Below are 11,265 nucleotides of genomic sequence, written 5' to 3' on the forward strand. Positions count from 1 at the left end.
CAGCCACCACTGATACAGACACATATCTACACATCATTTGTTCTTCTTTTTTATTCTTTTGTATCTTCTCTCATATCCGATTAGGTGAAGAGCGCGGTCATGTGCCCTCTGATGGTGATGATGAAAATTGTGGCCCTCTTAATCATGAAAGTTGTCCATCCCTGAGTGACGTCAAAGTCACGTTACGATACGACTGTTCAACATGAGGTCGCAGTGAGAGAAATCCCTCCTGTATCTGATTCAGGACCGCGTATGGAAGTGGCCCAAACCACAATTGAACAGACCTGATTCCGTGTGATTTGTGCTGTTCACACTGTTCTGAATGAAATCGGATCGGAGTCACCTTTGAGCAAAACAATCTGGCAACTCTTGCTTGCAGAGTGACGAGGCCAATCACAGCCTTTCACCACCATAACATGTCCCGCCTCTGCCCCCCCGACCCTCCACCGCTGAAGAAGCCCCCCTCCATGTCTGACCGCTCACTCTCTAAGTCCTCACCTCTTCTCAATAGACGGATTTCCATCTTTAAACTGGTAAGGTAGATCCATAGACCAGTCACTCTTCATGGAGACACAGCTGGGTCCAGGGGAGTCTGCTCTCTGCTGCTGGACTCTTCTGGAAAAACAAGAACCAGGATCTATGGACGTTTGATAGAAGCTGTACCTTTATTGTTCTATGCAATGGATAGTTGCATTGTTATTCCCATGCCTTAGCTCTACCACACCTGTTGAGTGTGTGACGGTCCCTGTCTAGTGTTGATGTTCTGATGTGGTTGACCAGTTATTGTTTTTCCTATGCGTCCTTGAATGTACCATCAGCAGAGTACGGATTTGGAGCACCTGGTGCAGGCGCTCCTGAAAGGATAAAAACCCTGGCTCAACTCTGCTCTGGTCTCTCTCTGGCATTCGGCTGCATCTCCGCCAGCAGCAGCAGCACATTCTCTTTGTTTGGTTTCTGCTTTGTTTTCGCTTTACAACATTTACACCTCAAATTGCTCACACATCCACATTTACATTACTGATGTTACTGACTGACACACTTCACATTGGTACTTATAGCCTCAGTTGTCTAAGTTAATATAATAAATTCACTCATTTCTTGCCCTCTATGGTGTCCTATGCTGTATTTGTCATGGCCTAGGAGCCGGGTTATGACAAGTGCTACTTGTAACGTTGTTCTGGTGCGAGTGAATCAGAGTTAGAACGGATATCAACGTCTCCACCTGCGTTCTGTGTCACTCGGTTACTAACAAGTTATCCTTATATCATATAATGAACATAATATTTATGATCTCTGATGAATCCTCACCTCTTCTCAATAGACAGATTTCCATCTTTAAAGTTATGAGGTTGTTCCATAGAGCGGTCACTCTTCATGGAGACACAGCTGGGTCCAGGGGAGTCTGCTCTCTGCTGCTGCTCTGGGCTTCAACACACACACACACACACACACACACACACACACACACACACACACACACACACACACACACACACACACACACACACCTGTTACTCAGACTAATGATGGAGTCATGATGTATCACTGCTGAGCTCTGAGATGGACAACAGTCACAGACAGAGAGATCCTCTTCTTACCTCTTAGCTTTGCTCCGGTGGCCATGTTCCCCAGACAGAGTGGTCTTAGAGGTAGGACCCCCCTCCTCTCTCTCCTCATCCATAGTAGACTGGAGACCTGGACACAAACACAACTCATCCATCACTTCATTTGCCTTCTGAACTTTAGCTGTTTATTGAGAGAGACGATCATTGTGACTGCGTCACACTAAAGCGTTATGGACGTCATAGACCATCAATATGAACCCCACAACAACATACCCACACTGCCCTCACTACAGTACAGATGTGTACAGCACATGAGAACTGAGAGATGAGAATTAAACACCTTGGAGACTGTAACTGTACTTAAACTACTACACAAAAAGGATACACAATAGACTTAATAAATGCATTGTGGTACAATTAAAAGTGAAGAACGTTAGAATCATTTCTCCACTGGAACAAAGTCTGAATTCTGCCACTTTACTGAACCACAGATTCCATATAAATCAACTGGTGAAGCTCAACACATCGATAGGGTATCCTCTTATGACCAACGGGTCTCTCTCTCTCCCTCCAGGCTCTCTCTCTGGCTCCAGCTGTGGTTTAAGCCATAGGAATCGAGTCTAGACCCACAGGAACCCCCCTGTGAAAGTGGTACAGTCCAGCAACAGGCTACTATAGGATCTATAAAACTGTCAATCCCCAGTCAATACGCACAAATATTAAACCTTTTAAATATCAGCACATTGAAAGGACTTCTGTCACGTCCTTCTCTTCATTCTGAGCCTTGAATATTGAACGCAATGTTGAATTTACCACAGGTCAGTAAAGCAGTAAAACATGAACTAACGATGTATTCTCTACAGTAAACTCATTATTATATACCAGTAACCTAAAGACAATATAAACGGTAGTAAACTGGTTATTATTATATACCAGTAACCTAAAGACAATATAAACGGTAGTAAACTGGTCATTATTATATACCAGTAACCTAAAGACAATATAAACGGTAGTAAACTGGTCATTATTATATACCAGTAACCTAAAGACAATATAAACGGTAGTAAACTGGTTATTATTATATACCAGTAACCTAAAGACAATATAAACGGTAGTAAACTGTCTATCTTATCTTATCTTACCTTATCTACTCCGTGATTAAAATGCGGTCGATCGCTCCAAGATGGCGGCCGCATTTCTTGCGCCCAGCAGCCAATGCGGCGTCTACTCTTTATTAATATGATGGCCGTTTCTCAATACCAAGTACGCGATCTACGGACTCCACCTCAGCTCTGTTAACTGTGCTTTACGGCCTCATGTAGGCATATACTACTGAACAATAAAAACAAATTATATAAAACTAAACCCCAGCCTCTTTCATTTTAAAATAGTATGTCAATATTTTGAATGAATATAAATGAAAAGATATGCTTGCCGTGTGTATAAGCTATATACGCGTTATGCATAAGCGTTGCCCTTTCATGTTTTGATTTACAAACGGATACGGATTGAACGTATCTTACCTTATCTTTTCTCTGATTAAAATGCGTCCATACGGTATAAAGTTATAAAAGTATAAATGTAAGTGAAGAAACGGAGGTTGAAGTGTTTATAAAACAAGTTAATCAGGTGAAAGGTTTTAAAAGCGGAGAAAGAAGAGCTGCTGGCTGCGACAGACCGCTCAGATGAGGAAGTTCAGAACGGAACCGATCTGACGCTCAGAGAGACGGAGGAGGAGGAGACACACACACACACACACACACACACACGCACACACACGCACACACAACGTACCAAACTGCTTTGTCAGCTGTTATCCTGCTCTAAACCATCACACTAACCTGTTATAACTTTATATCAGTCAGCTGTTATCCTGCTCTAAACCATCACACTAACCCGTTATAACTTTATATCAGTCAGCTGTTATCCTGCTCTAAACCATCACACTAACCCGTTATAACTTTATATCAGTCAGCTGTTATCCTGCTCTAAACCATCACACTAACCTGTTATAACTTTATATCAGTCAGCTGTTATCCTGCTCTAAACCATCACACTAACCTGTTATAACTTTATATCAGTCAGCTGTTATCCTGCTCTAAACCACACTAACAATAAGCTGTTATAACTTTATATAAGGTTAGAAGGATATTAAAATGTCCCATCACTAGATAAGGTCTGTAGCCTTCTGTAACAGTCATCACTCAGTGCGTTTACATGACACTCAAGAAAGTCAAATTATTGGGTTAGTCCAACTATGATTGTATTACTAAGATGCATGTATACACCTTAGTCAAGCTAAAATCGAACCGAATTGGGTTTCTCATAGTCGAATTAAGACCCCTAGATAATGCGATTCATAGTCGAGTTAAGCGTGCATGTACGGAGTCTAATTGGATTATGCGTTAATTGCGTTCTGCGCATGCTGGAGATCTTTTCCCGGGGCCGTGAGCCGGAAGTAGAAGGAGACGATAGTCGTGTTGTTGTTGTCGCCGTCAGAAAACGAGAAACGGCGATTTATTTAAAACGGTGGCGCAGAAGATGGAGGAAGCCAGTGAATGTAGTTACCCCCTATAAGAATTGTGTCCCGGCCGCGGGAGCGCGCATGGCATGCATTCATTAAAGGTGGAAGCACACAGACACTACGCTTCGATTTCACCCAAGGCTGAATTAAAAGAACACGTTTTTCTAAATGTGGGTCATCAACGAGGTTGTAAAGTAGTAACTTCAGTCCTATCCGGACAATATATCAATTCTATTGAACTTCTGATCTGCTGTGTCAACACTAAGGGTGGGTTGCACCAACGTGGTTTAACTTAATCCTGGTTTAGGGTTAATCTAGGTTTAGTATATCTAGGTTTAAACTGGGTTTTTAATTAACCCGAGGTGCGTTGCACATCTCAATTTTAACCCTGGATTAGCTAAACCAGTTTAAACAAAGATTAAAGTAAGATTAATTCATTTTCACTGTCCGCCATCTTGGATTTTGACCAGATGTAAAAGAAACGGAGGGTATACGTATTAAATGTCCCCAAACAGCCCCAAATGATAACCTATCTCTAACCATAGTGCTAGAACCTTTGATACTTTTGAAATACATGTCTCGCTATTTAACAGTGGAACAGGAAGGAATCAAATCCCGTCCGCCCGCGATCCCGTACTAACCCCCCTGTAACCGTAGGTTTATAACAGTAAGAACTAGCTAGCGCCTAACAACCAACTAGCAAACTCATTTAAGCAGCAGCTAGAACCTAACCATGAATTCAACTTCAAGACAGAGGGGGTCCAACGTTTCAACGTTTGAAAAAAACCTCCATCCAGCGAATACATCCAGCCATGTTGCACATGCACACTACAATACTCTGATCTAAACCTCCCCCAGGGGTGGTTTAAATAAAACTGCTAATCCAAGTTTATCCTGGGTTTAAACTGAGAATACCAAAGGGTTAAATATAACCAGGATTAATATTAATCTAGGTTTAAACTAGGTTTAAAGTTTTGGTGCAACACGGTTCACAGTTAAACCTTGATTTAATCCCGTTTAAAAATGAATCCATGTTGGTGCAACCCAGCCTAAGTGTACCGACTACCTTGAAGAAAACAGGAACCCTCGTACCCATCTGCTCATGGAAAAAAACAGACTTTCAGCGGCACTACCATATATGAGCAGGACTTCCTCGTTGAATAGTGCTGCCATATGTGAGAAATATTGTACTGCTGAGCTGCTGCGTCAACACTAAGTGTACCGACTACCTCGTAGAAACAGGAACCCCCATACCCCTCTGTCCCTGAAGAAAGAGGAACATGGATCCATCACAACCACACATGCGCCTGCCTCCGCACGCACAAGTCAGCTGGTAGAGCGCACCCAGGACCCTCTCTCAGGTCTAGCTTATCGTAGCACTGACCCACGGGGTCTGATAGAGTCACTCGCTGACTCCATCAGACCCCGAGGAATACTTCTATTGAGATAGCCCCCACACAGTCTCAGGCTGTGAGGATCAAGCTTATTTCACTTATATCTAGCTTTCTTATCTGGTTCATCGAAACACTGGCCACGCAGTCTGACAGACTCACTCGCTGACTCTAACAGACATGCGAGGAAAAGAACGTGTAGGCCTCTTACGAGAACCCCTCATGACAATTTAGTATTTAGACTCAATGAATCATACTTTTCTCTAGGATTGTGTAAAACGGTATTATATATTAGACTCTGTTAGCATTTAGGCTCTTTTTCTGGACCATTCTTTTCTCTATCATTGTGTAAACAAGTTTTCTAATCTAAATAAAACGACCTCACTACGTGTTGTAGTGGGCGATTCAATCAGTTCCTCTGTGATGGGCCGACAGCCCGCAGCTCTCCCAGCCTTCACACAAGAGCTGAGTCATCATGACACTAACAGGGTTGATGGTGGCTGGTCCGGAGAGTGAGGCAATACAAAGAGGTTCAGACGTGTTCCCCGCTTCGTGGCCCACAGGGACTGAGGTGCTAAGAGACACCCCAGAGTTCCATAGAAACGCGTGTAGCCTAAAGTTAGTTTAACCTCGTAGGGGCTTAACCGAGTGACCTGTGTTGGCCACATAGACCAGAGTCTTCCTCCACCGAGCTTAGCCCAGGATCTCTAACACGTACAAGAGGGCCGGCGCAAACAGAGAGGAGGATTGACTTGATCTATAAATGAAGTCCCTCAATCTTATTTGGTTTAACACCATGACCAACATTCTCAAACACCCATTAACATCCACATTTGCCTCAAACAATGTTAGGCTTACAGCCCATGTCAATAGTTGTGAAATTATGTTCTTGTTGTTCTTTTGATTGTTTGTTACTCATACATGCATTTTAAATGGCATCACTTTTGGTCTTGTGTCTTCATTTTTCTTAAAAAAATTGTAGCTGAAAATAAACATAACCAAATTACAACCAATAGCTTCAGTCATTGAGGGAAAAAATAGGCCCAATGATAGGCCCAGATTTTTTTATTTAGTTTTACAAATGAAGAGTAGGCCTGATTTGACTAATTGGCTTTGCATCCTTTCCTTCTGCCCTTGTAGTCCAAGACATGCTGCCCACCAGCTTTCAAAGTACAACGCTGCCACTGGTGGATTTGTACACATTTTATTCACATAATTATCCCTCCCTGCTATTTTGTACTTCACCAAAACACCCTGAAACAACTTGATCCTCACAGACGTATGCCACCATACGCCACTAACAGTGCAAGCAGGCCAACGGCAACCAAGCGCGCAGTCCTTCCTCCCTCACTCTAAAAACCACCAGCCGCCACTGGTGGTCGTGCATCTGTCTCAGCGGAGACTGCAAACGCGCTGTCAAAATATCAACTCGTCAAGTCAAATGCGCTCATGGCTCTTAAAGGGGATGGGAGATGGAACTCTGATTGGTTTATTGCACGTTACGCCCAAAACACACCTACAGGTTTCAGACCAACCATTTTAGATTTGCGTCGGGCGCAAAGCTCATTTATCTCGTCGTCATAATAGCAACATCGCCATATAACCGCCCACAAAGCTGCACACGCACGCACACACGCACACACGCACACACACACACACACACACACACACACACACACACACACACACACACACACACACACACACACACACACACACACACACACACACGTTTACAGAGGCCACATACGTATGTTGGGCCTCTGTTTTAAGGGGGAGGGTGTTACGTCCCCCTGGTAACGCATACCATGGCGATCAGGGAAGGTGTCCTTCCCCTGATGTGGTGGGGGAGGCGCTGCTTCACTACTTGGGCCATTTGGCTCTTCCCTTTCTGCAGCAGGTGCAACTGATTGACCTGATTGCCCTGATTGGCCTATAAAAGGAGGAAGACATCCAGCCTGTGGGGGCTGGCTGCCTGGGTGACAGAAGCTGCTGCCGCCAACCTCATCGTTTTTATTTTGGTTTTGTTGTACATTCTCATTACACCAGTCCATAACACATTACACATAGTTAAGCTGCCATCTACACTGATACTTAATTTCCTTGTTAGGGCCTTTTATTTTTAAATAAATATACCAAAAACTTGTCACTGCGTGTCTCCCAATTTGTTATGCCATGCTTGAGCCATGTGGTCATAACACACACACAATTACAGACACAAATTCATTCACACATATGCAGACACACACACACGCACACAGACACCAACACAAACAGACACACACAGAGACACACACACACACGCACACAGACACCAACACAAACAGACACACACAGAGACACACACAGAACACACACTGGTGAGTCCATAGATGAACTTCCCTAAGAGAAAGTGACCATTGATCTATTGATGTATTGATCTAGTATTGATCTAGTGATGTATTGATCTAGTATTGATCTAGTGATGTATTGATCTATTGATGTATTGATCTAGTATTGATCTAGTGATGTATTGATCTATTGATGTATTGATCTAGTATTGCTCTATGTATTGATCTAGTGATGTATTGATCTAGTATTGATTTAGTGATGTATTGATCTAGTGATGTATTGATCTATTGATGTATTGATCTAGTGATGTATTGATCTAGTATTGCTCTAGTGATGTATTGATCTAGTGATGTATTGATCTAGTATTGATCTAGTGATGTATTGATCTAGTATTGATCTAGTGATGTATTGATCTATTGATGTATTGATCTATTGATGTATTGATCTAATATTGATCTAGTGATGTATTGATCTAGTGATGTATTGATCTACTAGATCAATACATCACTAGATCAATACATCACTAGATCAATACTAGATCAATGATGTATGAATGATGTATGAATACATCAATAGATCAATACTAGATCAGATCTAGTATTGATCTATTGATGTATTCATACTTTGCGGTCACGTGACTACCTTGGATACCTGGAGGGCAACAAACGCTGGCAAAATGGCGACGAACAATGGCCAACCAGGGGAATTGCAGCCTGGTTGGCCGAAATAAATCAACTATTTAGACCATTTGTCACAAAATGTTAAAATTAGATACGAAGAGAAGATAAACATACTCAGAACTTGTGATCCATACACAGCACCCGCTGATGTAGGTTATTCATTGCTTTGAAGCTGGCAAAGACTCTACCAGACTTGGAGTTTGGAGATATTTACATTTATCTCATAGAGAATCTGTCACCTTATACCGCACAACAATTGAAAGCCTACGGATGGGTCAACAACGCTGTCGTATGGGAGGTGAAAAACAGGAATATCTTCATAATCAAAGCAAAGGTGAATGTTACTATTCCACCATCCACTATGAAATGTCCCCTTTTGTCCGCAATTACATAGCCAATGTGGTCTTTTTATAGCCCGATCATTCACTAAAAAACACATAGAAAGATTAAAGCATCCAGCATATGATTTCAACAATGTGTGAGGGTAGGGATGATCGCACAGTTGCTGTTACAGAATGCTGCGCAATTTAATCTGCACAGTGGAATGAGCGCTGGGCGGAGATGTTCGCGCATTTAAGAAGCAGGGAGATTCCGTACAAAAATATATGTCTAATTTGTCAGTTTGCCGTGTGTATGTATGCCTGGCACAAATGCTCCCGTTGAACTAATCTTTCCATCACGGCGGTATTTGGACTGAGAGGAACCTAAGGACCGTTCGTGTGGTAAAACTGGCGACGTCCTGATTAGGTTACTAGGTTTCGTTGCTGGAGTTCTTGCCCGCCAGCCAGTGGTTGTGACGTCACGTGCAAAGTATGAATTGATCTAGTGATGTATTGATCTAGTGATGTATTGATCTAGTATTGATCTATTGATGTATTGATCTAGTGATGTATTGATCTATTGATCTAGTATTGATCTATTGATGTATTGATCTAGTGATGTATTGATCTAGTATTGATCTATTGATGTATTGATCTAGTGATGTATTGATCTAGTATTGATCTAGGTGGAGAGATTATATCTCAACACTGGCCTGGGAACGCCTCGGGATCCCCCCGTCAGAGCTGGTCAATGTGGCCCGGGAAAGGGAAGTCTGGGGCCCCCTGCTTGAGCTGCTGCCCCCGCGACCCGACCCCGGATAAGCGGACGACGATGAGGATGAGGATGATCTATTGATGTATTGATTTAGTGATGTATTGATCTAGTATTGATCTATTGATGTATTGATCTAGTGATGTATTGATCTAGTATTGATCTATTGATGTATTGATCTAGTGATGTATTGATCTATTGCTGTATTATTGATCAGGGGTCAGATCCAGTGTGTATTGGTTAGGGCGGGTTCCATTCTTCCAGGTCCTGGGTTGAATGTAGCTTGAGTGACAGTCAGAAGGGGCGGGTGTTTCACAGCTGGATGAATCTGGTCCATCCTAACCTGTTGTCTCTGGTGGGAGGGGCTGATAGTGCGGTCATGAAGTGGCTCTGATTTCACTGTACTCTTTGGGGGGGATTTGGGGATTAGAGAAATTATAGATTTGTTATTGTTGTTCAAAAATAAGCTCTTAAATCTGTGTAACCATGACGATCACTACACGCCACCTAGGTGACTTTAACTGGGCGGCTTAAATGAGCCATCATCCACACACACACACACACACACACACACACACACACACACACACACACACACACACACACACACACACACACACACACACACACACACACAAATGACCATACAATACACACATAAACCTTACCTAACCAAGCTGCTTGCATAGGCTAATATAATATATGTATGTGTATTGAATTTAGAATTTCTAGTCATTGCCAGTGAAGTCTATTTTAATGCAACCCATTCTGACTTAACTCCAAACCTAATAAAAATAAATGGAACTATAAGTTGTACTATATATTAGTGTAACTTATACGCGGTATTACAAAGTGGATTTTACCGCTACGAGGAAAGCCAGTCGACCAGACGTCCCACAGCCGCTCAGTACAACAAGGCTGTCTGGCGCTCCCTGGTGGCGGAATCACAATGACACAGCTCTACCGTTTATTCTCCAACAGAGACGGACGGACGGACAGGCGGTCGGACAGAGGGAGACATTTGTCATCAGGCCTCAACAGACCTTGAGGATGTCTGCCGCCTTCACTGCGACCGCCAGCAAGGTTTTCATCACACTGTCGCTGAGAAGTTTCTGTTTTGAAGGAATACAAAATGAACAATTATGAGCAGTAAAGTCACCATTGTGAAGTCCGCTGGTTTCTCAGCAGGTCTGGGGTTGACATTTAACACATTCTTTAGTGCAGGGACGTGCACAGGAGTCTTGAGGGGCAGGAGCCGAATTGTTGACCGGGGGGGGTTGGATCGCGGACGAGCGCTACTGCGGGCGCGATTGTTGAAAAACACTCAGAGGGCACTTTTTAATACGAGGCAAAAAGGGCAGGGGCTCAAGCACCCCTAGGGCCCTATGTGTGCACGTGCCTGGCTGTGTCTTCAAAAACAACGGGGACAGGTGGTTTCTTCTGTATTGAGCCAGGGACGGGGACGTCTGGTCACCCGATGGTGGTAGGCTGACGCCCGAAGGCAAAGGAAGTGTTGGGGGTGTGGCATGGAGTGAGTCACTGACGCGGGCCTCCTTAAAAACACAGGTGTGGACGTCTTAATCAGGACGGCTGCCATTAACGGTGGCGTTGGAGAGGCACCAGTCTGTTGTCGCTCTGCACGGTGGACATAAAGCTGGTGCTGGGCTCCTTAAGACCAGTGG

At 43.3% G+C, this 11,265-nt stretch overlaps 1 protein-coding gene across 3 annotated transcripts in view; it reads right to left on the minus strand.

The window, feature by feature from the left end:
* Positions 1 to 10,687, minus strand: part of LOC311369508 (NACHT, LRR and PYD domains-containing protein 12-like) — a 31,429-nt gene extending 20,742 nt beyond the window's left edge. Inside the window, exons 1-4 of one of the 3 annotated variants that reach the window (XM_084487693.1) lie at positions 10,627 to 10,687; positions 1,599 to 1,695; positions 1,309 to 1,425; positions 499 to 615 (exon numbers count right to left, since the gene is read on the minus strand). In XM_084487693.1, coding sequence (XP_084343819.1) covers positions 499 to 615; positions 1,309 to 1,425; positions 1,599 to 1,681 — 317 coding nt within the window. In that variant the 5' untranslated portion in view covers positions 1,682 to 1,695; positions 10,627 to 10,687. Of the gene's footprint in view, positions 1 to 498; positions 616 to 1,308; positions 1,426 to 1,598; positions 1,696 to 3,088; positions 3,286 to 10,626 lie in introns of those variants that run through there. The other 2 variants (XM_084487694.1, XM_084487695.1) reach the window with 2 other exon arrangements.
* Positions 10,688 to 11,265: the final 578 nt, after the last annotated feature.

This window comes from Micromesistius poutassou (genome assembly GCF_964030765.1).
Source record: "Micromesistius poutassou genome assembly, chromosome: 24".
In the NCBI taxonomy this organism is placed as follows: domain Eukaryota; kingdom Metazoa; phylum Chordata; class Actinopteri; order Gadiformes; family Gadidae; genus Micromesistius; species Micromesistius poutassou.